The following is a 16,362-nucleotide window of genomic DNA, read 5'->3' as shown; positions in this document are numbered from 1 at the left end:
AGTAACATCTACGTACTTTTCTTCTTATTCATTAATAAGTCTCATGTTCCAGAACTTCAAGCCCGTCTGCGTTAGTTTAGCGTGCACCTAGCTACCTCATTGTGTCTATGCTGTATGAGCTAGACACAACACATAGAATCAGAAAAGTTGAGGAAGAAAACTGGCCTATTTTTTTCTTCAAAGGAATCATCTTGTTATTTGTGTTAAGCAATTTTGAGAAACCACAGACATCCTAAAACTGCATGAACAGAAGGAGAATTTGAGCCCTACTTCTCTTGAATGTGAGTCCAGTATCTTAACCACAGCACCACCTTGTTCAGTCACAAACCTGAGTATATTTTTTTTAGTCATCTACCTGCATCAATTTAGAGTATTTTTCCTGTCCTTTTCCAGAACTATATCCCTACACTATTACTGAAACTGTACATCAACAATGAAATCTTACCAGTGCCCTGGCTATTTGAATTCCTATTTAAGTGTATCATCCTACATTCAACAAGCCAGTTATTTGATTATAATTTGGCGAGCCCAATTCCTTGCAGCTCTGCTTCCAGAAAGAAAGATTACCAAGGCAGTATCCCTAAAAATGGTTCAAATGGCTCTGAGCACTATGGGACTCAACTGCTGAGGTCATAAGTCCCCTAGAACTTAGAACTACCTAAATCTAACTAACCTAAGGACAACACACACATCCATGCCCGAGGCAGGATTCGAACCCGCGACCATAGCGGTCGCGCGGTTCCAGACTGTAGCGCCAGAACCGCTCGGCCACCAGCGGCTGGCGCAGTATCCATAAGCAGTTGGTTTTATCTATAGGATATTACATTTCTGTCACCATAAATTCCTACACCCCATGTCCCAGACTTGCATACTGAACCCACCTACTGACCTACTATGCTTTTCTTGTCACTTCCCCAATAAAAAATAAATAGATAAAATTAAAAATGAAATAAAATAAAATAAAACACTCCTGGCATCCCTAAATGACTCCCAGGCCCTTACTGACATATTTCACCAGTCAGTTTCAGTTCTGCCCAGATTCCTACATTCAAACTGAATCATGATGAAGAAGTTAAAGGTCTACTCTCCTCCATCTATTTCCTACTTTCTTATCCACTTCTCTGAGCAAAGCCAACCAATGCCAACACAAAAAGCTTCACAACAAAATTAATACACTACATTGGACTATGACTCCACCACAAAACCACTTTCAGGAACTCATCACATCCAAAACTGTATCACATTTATCACTGATATCATTTCCAAAGACAACATCCCAACCAGTGAAAGTGCACCGATTTCCATTCTTGAGCTGTTTTCAGCAACATCATTCCCCACCACTGTCTTGTTGAACCCAGTTACTACCTAGCATAATGCCTCTGACAGTTGCCTAAAATGTTCACCAAGAACCCTTGCACCAGCAATTCCAATCCAATAGTCCATCAACATTTGCTCAGATACTCTGGCCCAATTGAGAATCAAACAACCTCAGCCACCCATCGTCTAAAATGTTCCTCAAATGTAGCAGTTAAGGTATAAAGGGTGCTCCATTTTTAGGCTACCTTCTTGCCAGAGATAATATCATCTCCTCAAACATTAATAATCCCCTATGCTCACAGCCTTGTTGTCTTTGAACTCTACGTTTCCCAACAGCATGCCAACTGTAAAAGTACAGCCTTATTATTTGTGAAAAAGAATAACAACATAACACCAACAATGAACTCTAATATGAAGGAAATATGCTCAAACGCCATAATGGGACAGTAACGAACCCTTATATGTATAACACATTCAGCTACAAATTAAAGGAATTCTACCTAATACAAACTGATAATGTTTTTATGATATGGATCCAGTTCCAGCACATGATATGGATCCAGTTCAAACACATTTACCCTCTTCCTATGCAACTTAAACACTCTTTCACCCATCCTTCCCAGCTCTTCCTCTTCAGCAAACCAGAAGAAACTCTTCATATCAAACCTACCAAACACCATTTCTACTTTGATATCTCATACCACTTTCACACCAGAAAGGTTCTCTGTTAAAGAATTATCAAGTGTGAATAAGGTGTTTTCCATGATGATCAGTTCCTCTCATGGGATATCCTCACATGTTCCTGATACTCCTCCAATACACTCTAACTGTTCAAAAATAAGCATCACCCCATTGTACTCTGAAATTTGGAACACATACAACCAGAGTTCTCTCTATCCCTCATACAGTAGTATTCTGCTACTGAAATACATCTGAATTGCCCTGGTCGTTCTTCAAAGTATTCTATTTCCAAATATTTGAAATACAACAGACTTGTCCCATGCAAGAACCTAATGCTTTGTATTCAGTTTCTGTCAGTGTGATATCACACTCCTACAGTAGCAATGTCAACAGATGATGTAATGATATAATTTACCAGCTTTGCTGCAAATACTTACTAGTTTTTAATGAAGGCATTAGTGTCCACAAATATTCCTGTTATGTTCAATACTATTTTCCCAGTAGTCATCTTCTTTACTGTCCCCCCTCCCCATTATACTATGTGAATGTTATTTACTTGGCTATGCTTTCCCTTTCTGCTTCCCCTTCTTCTACCCCTTCATTTTCCCCTTCTCCTTCTTCTTCTGCCAGGGATGGCAGCGTGTCCCTGGACCAGACCCATCCTAATCCTTGTCTCTCCGAACTCACCTCTCCTGCTCTGACCACGAAGACAAATCATCCCAGTTCGACTGCAGTACCAGAAGAATAAATATTGCGTGTATGAAGAATACACGTGCATACTGTGCTCTGAAGAAGAATAAAAGTTGGAAGACTATCCAAAGAGCTCAGTGTTTGTTATTATGTGCCTATTCATCACTCAGTTCATCCCTTATATGGTAAATTTATTTCAAAATTGTGAATTCTCTGATGTAGATTTTAAGATGACAAAAGAAACATATTTTGTGTGTTCTCATTTTGATAATTATACACTTATTAAATGTATCTCTACTCAAAGTAGTACCTTAATACTACTGACGTATGAGGAAAGGAGCACAATTTAAACTTGCTCTAGTTTGTTACTCACTGAATGAATACTTTGGTAGAGAATTATTAGACCAGTAAACTGTTCATCACTGCTTACCCTGTAGACTTCTTCTTTTCAGCGGTAAATAAAAAATCATTCATCCATACAGGAAACACTGTTTTCGTTTTCTATGTTGCACTTATTCTTTGTTTTCCATCTACAGCTGTAATTTATTTTGTGCCTGTTTCTCCCACTACATGCCCAACTGCATCTGTGAAATAATCCTTACTTTCTGATGTGGCCATTTGCTCAATTAAGCCCACTCCAATCATAGCCACATCTGCTACTTTGAGTAAGCTCCCCTTTGGGTGTTTCTAGTACTTATGGTATTTCATTCCTTTGCCTTGAAGATGCAGTTACCTCTGCAGCAGCACATACAGTTGCCTTATCTACTGGTTCAGATGCTGTTGTTTCTGCTGATATTGTCACTTGTTTGTTTTGCTCTTCTGACCCTTTTCTGTGTTGTACTTTCTCTACCCCTTCTGGTGCTGCTAATTGTGATTTTTCTGTAGTGGAATACATTTCACTTGTTTTAAATGAAATTATGGCTGAGGACACTGATATCTGAGTGGCTTCTGGTTTTTAAATAGAATTTTCGCTGATTACTTTTAGTATTCCTTTACACATATACCTTTTTCCTTTCCTACATCTATTAAACCAATGCTTTGTAAAATTATCTCTCATCAAAGATGTTACATGTACAAATATTGAATCTGGCATACTACTGCATACTGTCTTGATTTTCTTGTTAATTTTAATTATTTGTGCATTGACAGATGAATTTTGCATTAGATAATATCTTTGTGGTATGTCTACCAACAATAAGTTCACTTCTGGGTTCCCTGCAGTGTATCTTTTAGAACTCTTACACTTTGTACACTTTCATTATTACAAACATCATCTGAATCTCCTAGTATTGAGCAGTTGCATCCAGGACTGAGTGAAATTTTATAGCCCTTTAGTATTTCATTTAATTTAATTCATGGTTTTGATGTTCCACTTTGGCAGTCTTGTTTCACATATTGAGAGCAACACCTTTACCATGGCTGTCTAAAAGTATGATTACTTCTCTCTATTGGATCATGTTTTCACATCTGTACTTAAGATTTCTTTTTTCTTAGTCACTGGTATTTTGCAGACAACCAATCCCCCTCTTCTTTCATGATACTCTCATCTCATATGTTTTCTTCAAATATTTCAAATAAAAACATTTCAGCTGCTCCTAAGAAGTCATGGTGGCCCAAAAATCATAGCTTTTGTCTTGCCTTCATTATGGCAGAAAGGTTTTTTACCAAAAAATTGAAAGAAAAATGAATGATGATGCGCTTGTGTGCCTCAAAACACATGAAAAAAGACCAATTTTAGTAATAAAAATTTTACAGAGTTGTAAAAACAAAATTTAATTATGATCTGTATCCATATTTGCGGCTGTATTTGCTTTAATGTATGTCTTTGGCAACACGTTACATAAACTGCAATCAATCTAATTTTGCCACAATAATGTTCCTTTTGGGAACTACATCATGTTACTCCTATATGTATGCAAATGCCTGTGATTACCTAAAATAAGAACAGATAAGATATTTCTTGTCCCGTGATAAAAACTGCATCTGTTTCGTTCCAAATTAAGGGTTTTGGGACAACAGTCAAAAACATCTTTTATTCAACAAATTAGATTCATCTACCACCTCCTGCACCTCCTTCCCACTGCAAACCTTCCATTCCATCCCTCTCTTCGTCATCCCCTCCTCCTTCTCCTTCCTTCCTTCCCTCCTTCTTTCCTTCCCCCCCCCCCCCCCTCTCTCTCTCTCTCTCTCTCTCTCTCTCTCTCTCTCTCTCTCTCTCTCTCTCTCTCTGTGTGTGTGTGTGTGTGTGTGTGTGTGTGTGTGTGTGTGTGTGTGTGTGTGTGTGTGAGTGTGAGTGTGTGAATGTTTACAAATTAAAACAACGAAAACCACACTGTCAAAAGTTGAACAGGTAGAGATAGGAATCAGAGCAGTATTTTATTGTTATGCAGATGTAGGAAAGGAAATTTTGACAGTTGCTATTCAGATCATAATAAAGAACAACATTTAAAAACATTAATTTTCTAAAATAAATACAATACAAATTACAAGTATTAGTAACACTTGCTATTTCAGAGGTAATGGAAGTAGCTGAAATTCTAAGAGAGTATAAGACTTGGGCTAAAGAAAAGTGCTGAAAGAGTGATAGATAAAGAAAAACAGAGGATAGAGAAAGACTAAAGTAATTAATATAATCAGAGTATTAGGAAATCTGCAGAAATTTGAAAGAAAGGAAAAATAATATACAATTTTGAATAAGAACATTCTCACTCATTAAACCATGAAATGGAATTTATAAAACCACAAAAGCAAATATGGTATTGATAAACAGTTCTTTCTTTTAAATCAAAAGGCATCAAACAAGAACAGGTAATGGAAGAGCAAAGCATGCAGGAAAGGGGAAATGTCACTGACAACCTTGAATTGAGACAGAATCAGAAGATCATAAGGCAGGAAAACAGGTGGAGTTTTCCCTGAGACCTCTTTGTTGATGACACGGCAACAGTTAAATAAGGCTAAATAATACACAATAGACTACAATGAAGATGTTATTGGAAACTGACAGAATAAGTACAATACACTGATGCCTTCACATTTCCTTTTGTATTTTTCATCATACGCAATGATACAGCTGTTTTCAAATACATGTTACTGACAGTGGAAATAATGTGAGCTTATAGGCACACTAACCTCTTTGATGATGACACAGCAGCAGTTAAATAAGACCAAATAATACAAAATGAACTACAATGAAATTGTTATTCGGAGCTGACAGAACAATCAAAATACATTAATGACTTCACATTTTGTCATGCATCTTACATTATATGCAATGTTATGTCAGTTTTCAAATGTATGTGACTGACAGTGGAAATAATGTGAGCTTATAGACACAGATACCTTTAAAAATGCAGTCAAATTTTGCCATCCATGATGTCAGGACTGTTTCTTTACTGAGGCCATCAATTTCAGGTAAAGATCTGTAAAAGCAGAAACATTAACTTTAATAAGTTGCTTGTCAATCAGTTATCTAGGAACAATTACAGAGATAGCAGGCATTGTTTGATTAGAGAAAGAAGGGTTGTTATTTCATAATCAGTGTCAAGCTGTATATGAAAACATTATTCAATTTCTGTGTAGGTCAACATTTTCAAATTGCATTTATAGTACTTTGGCTGACAGACGTAACTCATTATATCATCTAGCTGTTTAATGTGTTTATAATATTTGATCAGATATATAAGAAATATATGACAACCTAATCTTTCTCATCTCATTAATTCCTTATATTCTTCTTGGGTTTGCATCTGGATTATACAGTTATCATGTCAAAATACTTCAGGAATTCACTTTCCCCATCTTCAGGTGAGAATTGATTGCGGAATCTCAGGAGAATTAATTCCTACCATGAATAGCAACAGTTTTATACACACTGAAGAAACAAAACACCTGTGCTACTACTCCATAATCCAAAGTGAATTCTTTATTCTTTCTTCATTTGTTCATGGATTATTTCTTACTGTGGTATTGGACACTTCATTTTTACATAAATCTTGCATATACATAGCTGAAAAATACAGTGATAAACAAGGTAAGTCAGGAGGAAAGGTGCATGCACTGAGGAGAGATAGTACTAGTGATCCTGAACAAAAAACTTCATATTAACATTTGCCCTATTCTGAATGGTTTCTGAGATAGAACACATTTTATATTACTCTTGTATGTTTTCCTTCAATAACTCCAAAAACACAACCTTCAGTGAAAACGCATCACAGTACAAAATTAAACTATATTAAATTTCCTCAAAAAAAAAAGGTCCTATTCATTTTTTTTCTCTAGACATAATGGTTTTTGCGAAGAGAGCACTAGAATGTTGAAAAACTCACTCAACGCACATGAGCTGTAGCTTAAGTAGTTTTTGTAGGCCAATTTGAGGTAGTTTCCCAAATCAATAGACCACAAGTGTCCTGTATCAAACTGTTCATCTCAACTAGCTCTACACTACTGTGGTACATTGTAAACAGTGACAATGTTTGATAGTACAGAAAATAAATAAGAACAGATATTAAATATGTCCTATCTCAGAAACCATTCGGAATAGGGCATATTACCATATGAAGTTTTTTGTTCAGAAGCACTAATACTATCACCCCTCAAAGCATATACCTTTCCTCCTGACTCACCTTGTATATCAATTTATGTATGATTGCATTTATAGGCTGTCTGTTACATGTATTGGCTGGTTACAAAAAGATATTACATATACATATATTTTATATAATTTTCACAGAAAATGTCATTAAAATACATTATAAAAAATGAACACTTAAACACTAATCAATTTTTTATTTCAAGACATTCTTTAACACTGTAAGGGCAAATATTGATCAGATGTCTTTTTAATTTTCTTTTAAGAAGAGACATACTTTCTATCATCTTTGGACATTGTGGGAAACTATCGTACAGTATACGCCCACAATTTACAGGTTCATGGTTTGTTAATTTTAGTCTACTTCCTTCTATATGATAGTCATTTTTTTATTCTTGTATTATGTTCATGACATTCTCAATTTAGCAATGCAGTGCAGTTAGATATATATGATGCTACTGTTATATATGGTGCTACTGTTCAAATTTTTAGCTCCCGGAATTTATTTCCGCAGGATTCTCTAGGTGATACTTTTCCAATATCTCGTACGGCTCTTTTTTGTAATCTTAATACACTTTGTGTGTGGGCATTTGCAGCATTTGCCCAAGCCAGGATGCCATATGAGAGGTTTGAATGGACTAGTCCACAGTACATTGTTTGCAGAGTGTGTCTATTTATTGACTTCGACATATTTTAATGGGAATATGCTTGAATCTATTTTGCTGCACATGTTATTTATGTGATTCTCCTGCCATATACCTGCCCACTGTTACACCTAGAAATTTATAGATGTCTGTCTCCTTTAGTTCTAGGTCTCCAATCCTGATTGTGATGTTGTCCAAAGTCTGTTTTTTGTTTGCATGTACCTGCATATATGTTGTTTTGTTTCCATTTATAGAGAGATTGTTCTCCCTGAAATAAGTGTTTCCACTTTTCATATTTAGCGAATCCACCTCTAGCAGGTCATCTGTTGTAGCACTGATAACAACAAATGAAATGTCATCTGCATACATGACTACACTATCAGATTCTGATTAGGTTGTATCATTGACATACAAAATGAAAAGTAGTGGACCAAGAACAGATCCTCGAGGAACCCCATATTTCAAAATTTGAAAAGACACTTGTAATATTATTTTTCACTTTTTGCTTTATTTCTACACACTGCTTCCTATTTTCCAAAAACCATTTAATGGTGTCTACTGCTTTCCCCCTTATACCATAATAATGAAGTTTTTCTAACAGGATGTCATGATGTACACAATCAAATGCTTTAGATAGGTCCAGACTTTCTTGTGTTCATCAAGTGCTTTAGATACAAGTGTCACGAATTCAGCTATTACTGTTTTACTAGATTTGCCCTTTCTGAATCCATGTTGTTCATTGTTGAGAATACTGCATGTTTGTACAAAATTTAATAATTTGTCTTTTATTATGGTTTCTATTATTTTAGAGAGTACTGATGTAATAGTTATAGATCTGTAATTTCATGGGTCTTTTTTGCGGTCTCCTTTGTGTATATGGATTACTTTACTCTTTTTCAGGCACACTGGGAACTATTCCTTTTTCTATAGATAAGATTATCAGACCAGCTAATGCCTTTACTACCCATTGTAAACAGCATTTACTTATTTTAGTGGATATACTATCAAGTCCCTCAGTGTTTTTTGTTTTTAGACTATGTACTATTTTCACAATTTATGATTCATTAGTTACGGTCAAGAATAAGCATTTTGTCTCATATGGAATGTTTATTGTGTTTATTTTGGAAGTATTATTTTAAGTTATTAATTTGTCCACAACTTCAATATAATGTTTGTTTAAGGTATTGCTGACATTCTGTGCATCCCTGAGTTCCCTACCATTTACCTCAAGTGTTATATTATCAGTGTATTCCACACCTACACATTTTCTCTTTTCATTTATGAGAGACCATATGGTCTTAGTGATATTTGTTGAGGTTGCTTTCTTGTTTTCATAATATGTCGATTTAGTCTTTTTTATCAGTTTAGTGTATGTTTCCTTCTTTTCCCTACGTGCATCCCTATTTTCTTGGGTTGGCCTTAACCAACAAATTTCATACAGGCTTTTTACCTCTTCCTTTTCACCTCTACTGTGACCCAGTTTGTATTTTTCTTCTTATTTATTTCTCTACATACTACTGGACATGCAACATCTATGTAATTGCTTAATGTTTTGCAGAATGATTCCCATCCTTTATTTAGGTTTTCTGTAAAGTATACTTCACTAAAGTCTTCGGTTTCCAGTAGCCTTTGTAGCCTATCTATGTTTGTTTGCTTAGTTTGTCTAAACTCTTTAAATATTATTTCAGGCTTTCCTATGTTGCGTGCTAATTCAACTACTACCCATAGTGGTCTGCAATGGTCATGTTTATGACCTTTACTGTCTGCTGGCTCTGTTGTACATTAGTGATCACGTGATCTATTAATGTTTCTGTAGTTTTACAGTATCTCATGGGACTGTCTATTGCTAAATAAAGTCCAGAAGTTTTAAGCAGATCTTGAAAACTCCTTGTGGTCTTTTCATGTGTTAATATTTAGGTCACCAGCTACAATTATATAAGAGAATTCCCTTATAGCCTTATCTAACAGTACTTCTAACTCTTTTAGAAATCCATTTATCTCACTGTTTGGTAATCTGTAGATACCCATTATTACACATTTTCCCCATAATTTGTTGTCTGTATTGCTGCAGCTTCAAACAGAATTTCTGTACACTTGTCTAGTGGCCATGAAATGATACCCTCTATTTTACTGTGTACAGTCTGCCACCCCTCTGCCCTTATGTTCAGATCTGCAGAAATTAGCAAATTTTTAATATTCCTGTATGTTGTAAACATTAATTTCATTTCCTTTCAGATCATGTTCTGACATACTAAATATATGTAGTAACTCAGCAGCTACTAGTACTTCTATCTGTTCTAATTTACTAGATGTATACTGTAAATTCTGCTGCAAGATTATTATATTAGAAACAGATGTTCTGATTTTCTATGGCACCTTCCTTTTTACCTCGTGGTACAAAAAATATCGCTCCTTGAGATGCTTTTGCTTCTTTGTTCTTTCCCATCTCCCGTATCTCACCTGCAGGATCTTTGCCACCGGTTCTTCTTCTGCAGGTGACGACACAGCTTCTTCTGGTAGTGATGACACTCCTTCTTCTGCTGGTGATGACACTGCTTCTTTTTCTGCTGGTGATGACACTGCTTTGCCGGGCAGAGTGATGTTTCCTCTTCTGTTCTTTCATCTTGTGGCTACTCTGAGTCTGTTAATGGATGCAGTATTGTCTTTCCTATTTCTTCCGTCACTGATAGTGGTATAGGTCTATGTACCTTTTCTTGTGTGCTGCTATTTTTTCTAATAATTCTTTGCACAGAATTTATTTACCATAGTTGTTTCTGTGCAGGCCATGCTTTGTGAAATGTTCTCTCATTGAGCTTGTTGCTTCAATAAATGTAACATTGAAGAAAATGCTATATATCTCCTGGAATGTTCTGTACCTGTTGACAATTTCTCTGTTTACAGATGAAGCTTCTGTCAGATCATGCCTGTGTGGAATGCTTACGACATATACATCAGAATGTATACGTTTTCCTAAAGATTCTCTTAGAGCCCTGGTTGCATTTACACTTTTGTTCTTATATACATTGTTTCCTCTCCCAATAATAACACACTTGGAACCTTTTGTCACTATTCTTTCACAGTCTTTTAGTACCTCATTTAGAGGCATGCCGGGATGGGTAAAACCAGTTACTTTTTGTTTAGTTTGCATAGTGCCCATAATACCTGCTAAGACTTTTCCGTGGATAGTTGAAAATATGTAAACATCACCTTTCTTATTTTTCTCACTTGGCACAAGCTTTCACAAATGTTTAGTATTTTGTTGCTTCCTCAAGGTACTTCTTGGAGACATGAAATCATTTTTCTTATTTCCCTGGTTGACTATATCTTCATTTTTATCTAGTGAATCATATCTGTTCATTGTTTTCAGTTCAAAATGTTCTTCGTTTTGTTTCATGAGCCATCTTTTTTTAGGCCTTAAAAACAGCTCATTTTCCACTTTTTGTTCTTGTTTGAGTTTATTTATCACTGTTTTCAGATTACTTATCTATTGTTTTGCACACAATTAGTCCTGTTCTAATGCAGAAACTACGTTTCCTTCATGTATGCTACCATGTTTTTGTAAATACGCCATTCGTGAACAGCAGTCATTTACACTACCAAGCCTGTACAACATCCAGGTGGTGAAAGCTGGCAGAAACAATGAGCCCTTGCTGGCTGAGACAAAGACCTTTTTTTTAAATTTCAGATAATGGATATATCATGTCTCTATTTATGATATTATATGACTGCCTAATTTCAAGTGATTCCTGTGTGACAGTTCCAATAGTGAGATGCAAGAGCAACTATCTGTGTCTCATCCAAGTTCTTTCTGTGTTCTTCAGTGAAACAGTGCTCTGTCACCACAAAATTCTCAGGTAATTGTATGTGGTGATATTTCTCACAACACCTGTCATAAACAGTGTGAATCATCTTGCCAATAAACATTTTCCCACTTGGCAACAGATGTTGTAAGCAATAGACTTCATCAGTCCTAGAACATCTTTAACCAAGATAAGTAGATTTTTAATCTTTAGATATTGTATCTTTCTAAAATGCTTCTTATCTTTGAGGATACACTAATGGCTAATGATAGGAAAGCAACTGAGCAACAAATGTTTTCTACTGGTTTTGGCAAATGTCCAAACATAATGGCTCTGTTTGTCAGTGCAGATATCCTGCTTGGGCACAAGCTTATCATGTTATAATTTTTGCATCAGGTTTTCCATGTTTGAACTGACATAAGCTCTCTATACCGACATCATCCCTGCATTGGTATGATTGAAGACAACTCATGGCATTTAGGTACTGGTCTGTATGAATTAGCTTTATATAAATACTGTATCCCAGAGTCTAATCATTCTTCCCATAGAAAAACAAATCCACAAAAGAGTGCTTTCCAACCATCTTGACTTCCATTGTGAACTTGATGCTGAGGTGCAGGTAATTGAAAAGATCCCAGAAAAAACTGAGTGTCTATTGTCCACGTGGCCACACCATAAATGTATGATCCATATACCTCCATAAACAGATGGGTTTAAAAAAGCCATCGTCAATAATCTGACTTCAAAAACTTCCATAACAGAACTGGTGATAATGAGAGATAATGGACTACCCATTCCCACTCAGTTAGTTTGTTCAAAACACTTATCATTAAACAATAAATAAGTAAATATCAGCACATAAAAGCAAAGTTTCATCAATTTACTATCCAGTTCTTCACTAATAACTATCAAGGCCTCTTCAGGAGGAGCCCAAATAAAAAGAAACGCACTACATGCGATGTCAAGAGTGAACACAAATGATCAAGACATAAAGACTTCAAGCATTGCAAATCTTTGGATATAATATCTGGTTGTGTGAATGTGAAATGAATGCAGTTCCTTAGTAAGGCATAACAATAAAAGAAAAAGGAAAAGTTGCTGAGTGATTCAATTTTCTGATGAGAATTTGTAAAGAAGGTATTGTACCTAAATGTGTAATATATTTTCACTTCATTAATATCAAACTGGCATATAATATTAATAAGCATGCTAGTGTTGCTCCTGTTCTAACCTCATGTTGGGAAATGTGGGCACCATATTTCCTGTCCTATAGTTTTTAGTGAGCACTTGAAGACTTTGTATATTCATTCCTTATATTTGGACTGTGTGAGGTGGTGCATTGGCTACCACACTGGACTTGTATTTGGAAGGATGACAGTTCAAACCCACATCTGGCCATTCAGATTTTTTTCTGTGATTCCCCTATTATTCCTGGCAAATGCTGAGATGGCTCCTTTGAAAGGGTATGGTTGATTTCCTTCCCTAACCTTTACACAATCTGAGCTGTGCTCCCTCTCTAGTGAACTTGATGGCAACAGGATGTTGAACCCAATCTTCCTTCCTTTCTTTCACTTGTATTTGCTTGTGAATTTTCATATAATGTCCCTTTTTACCAATTTCCCTTGAGAAAAATGTTTTAATAATTTCAGCTGACAAAACAAACACAAATTACTGAGGGTAGAAAAGGAAAGGTAAAATTAATTTTTATTATAAGTGAAAGAACAGAGTGCTAATGGCTTAATTGGTTTTGGATGCCTTTCTCATATCATGTTCAATGCTGTCCATATAAGTAAAATGGTGAACCCAGTGATATAAATCTCATAATTAGTCAAATCTACCAACATGCTTCATGTGCTGAAGAAATAAACCAATCTCAGTGTGCACCGGGATGGAGTACAAGAAACTTTTTGGGTATAGTGAAACCAGATGGTTAACTCTCCTATGACCTGTTAAGAGACTCATCGATACTTGTCAACCGTTAGGATTACTTCCTGTTCTTTTACAATCATCCTCTCACGTGGAACGAATTTTTCAAAGAATATGCTCACCTGCATCACAATTCAGTTACATATTTTCTCTGCCAGTATTTTGTCCATTTCAAGGGGCAGTTTAATTACAATTAAAGTTGCAGACAAAATAAATGTGTTGTTCAACAAGCTAGAATCCACAAACTCTTAAATATTTTTGACATTTACTGTGGAACAGTAATTGCAAGAATTGAAAAATGGAGGGCTACAGACATTACTTCAGTTAACAATATCCCTACAGCTTTACATGATACCTATACTGGAAAATTTCTGTGAATAGTCTGAAGCATTTCCCATGTTTTTGGTATAGAGTATAAGTGACGATAATAAATTTTACTACAGACATTTTTAGTCACTGCTCTTATATAGACTTTAACGGCTAAACCAGTTTCAGCACTTATGTCAACCTTAATAGCCCTACACAACAAGAAACAATACACAAAATGACAACTGTCAACACAGCATTAACAAATTAAATTAACACTTAACTCAAATACATCTTGACACAGACATCAGCTAAGTATCACTTTCAATTTTTGTTGTGTAGTTAGGTGTTTATTTAATTCATTAGTGTAATGTTGATAAGTGTGTTTTTGTATATTGTTTCTTCTTTCATACAATTATTGAGAATGGCATAAATGTCAAAGCAATTTAGACAGTAAACAATAAATGTGTGCATTGACATAGCCAAAGTAGTCTTCAGTCAGTGGAGTAACCCTAAATACAACCATTAGCTGGATTTGTGTTCAAGAATTCTATAAGTTTTTATCTACTGTCATGAACTTCACTATGAATGAGAGGGAACTGTTTAATGAGTACTGTAGTGTGAGTAAATACTGTGAAGATGAACTTCTGGACTGGAATGAGAAATCAAATATTAGTTTCAGTGAAATATGGTGCAAAATGTTTATTCATTTTTACAATCAATGACTATGTCTTGACATGACAGAAGTGTGGTCAAATACAAATATTCACTAGCTATTCCATGTTCTAATGCTTCTGCTGAAAGAGTAGTTTCAATAATAAACACTTCAGGGATGGACCACAAAACATGCTAAACTTAGAGACAGTAAAAGCACTGGAAATGATTAAAACAGCATATTCTTTTGTCCTCCCATGTATGGGCTTCTACAATTTGATATTTAATGAAAATAAACTCCTAGAACAACTGCACATCCCAAAATGTACTGTTCAAATACCAGCAAGCCTGTACCATCAATTTCACTGTAAAATGTGACACTTCTATTTTTATTGACATCTAAATTGTATATTAAATACCATTATTAACTTCCCATGATTACTATGGAGGATTCTGTGAAAATAAATTACTATTATTGTACCTATATGAACAATAATGTACTGCATCCCAGTTTTCACTCATTTCCTTTAATTTGTGTGCCATATTTCTAAAATGTCCTAAATCTGCTTAAAAATAATTTGGAAAGCCTAGTCTGAAATCGATGTATAAAAAGGGAATGAGAAACATCTGATAAAAAATGTACAGAACTGATAAAAGCAACATACATGTAGTATTTTATTAATAAAATTTTGCAATGCTTTTTACCCCTTCCACACACATCATACACTGGACATTGTGACAGAGGGAAAAGAACAAGAAGAAACCATACTGAAAGCTGGCTGTCATATACAAGTAGAACTTGGAAAGTTGTAAGATCTACAGAGACAAGCTGCATTAAAATCTGTTTTATTATGACCGTATGGAGAATGTTTCGAGCTATTAACATTGTCAGTGTTTAGGAAAGATTATCTAGATTCAGACAGTGCTGAAAGTGATGTGATGTCTCCTATCACTCTCTACTGATTACATTCATTCAAAAGTTAATAATTTAAAGAAATTATTTGTTTTCTGTCAAGAATGCACTGATATATTTCCACAGATATTTCTCATTTTTGCATATATAAATGCTTTTAGTGTGTGATGAGGTACCACAAAGATGAAAGTATCTGAGTGCGGTGCTGTAATGTGGATGTTCCTGAGCCTCCCATTTTTGTGCCACTTATTTTTCTGACATAAATTAGAGAGAAGATTTCAGTGTGAAGAGCACAAAACTATTTTTCATTCCTCTAACATATATTTTTGTAAACTTGCTTTCAGCATATTAGTACACTGACAGATAATAGCTGACCAGGTTCCATAGACTACAGTAAGCAAGAAAGCCAAACTTTCAAATCAAAAGATATTACTAACAGGACTCAGTATATGCAATAATATTGGTAGAAAATGTCATATCAGTATCTCTTAACTAGTGTTACAACTCACCATGTTACAACTCACCATCATTTACTCTTTAGTGGTAAGTACTTACTGTTATCTAGTACAAATATACAGGAAATAAAAAGTTAAGAGTGAAAATTAATTTGGAATGATAAATGAGATAATAGGAAGGTCACAGATGGCACTTCAAGTGATACAGCAAGAAGCATACAAAGACTGCTTGAGGAATGGAAATGGCATTGAGACCGGTGTATCAACTGCTGAGAAGAGTATTTCAAAGGAAACCATGCACAATGAGTAAAACGCAAACACAGAAAAATTGTGCAGACATAGTTCTGGAATTTTTTGAACAGACCTCATATACTCATATTAATTACAG

General features: G+C 35.3%; 1 protein-coding gene across 1 annotated transcript in view; it reads right to left on the bottom strand.

Moving 5' to 3' along the window:
* Positions 1 to 16,362, bottom strand: part of LOC126248390 (calcium-dependent secretion activator-like) — a 1,500,396-nt gene that overhangs the window by 877,496 nt on the left and 606,538 nt on the right. The window contains exon 6 of the mRNA XM_049949341.1: positions 6,028 to 6,107. Coding sequence (XP_049805298.1) covers positions 6,028 to 6,107 — 80 coding nt within the window. The remainder of the gene's footprint in view (positions 1 to 6,027; positions 6,108 to 16,362) is intronic.

Source organism: Schistocerca nitens, chromosome 3 (genome assembly GCF_023898315.1).
Source record: "Schistocerca nitens isolate TAMUIC-IGC-003100 chromosome 3, iqSchNite1.1, whole genome shotgun sequence".
Lineage (NCBI taxonomy): Eukaryota > Metazoa > Arthropoda > Insecta > Orthoptera > Acrididae > Schistocerca > Schistocerca nitens.
The sequence above is the reverse complement of the archived record's forward strand: the minus strand, read 5'-3'. Positions and strand labels throughout refer to the sequence as shown.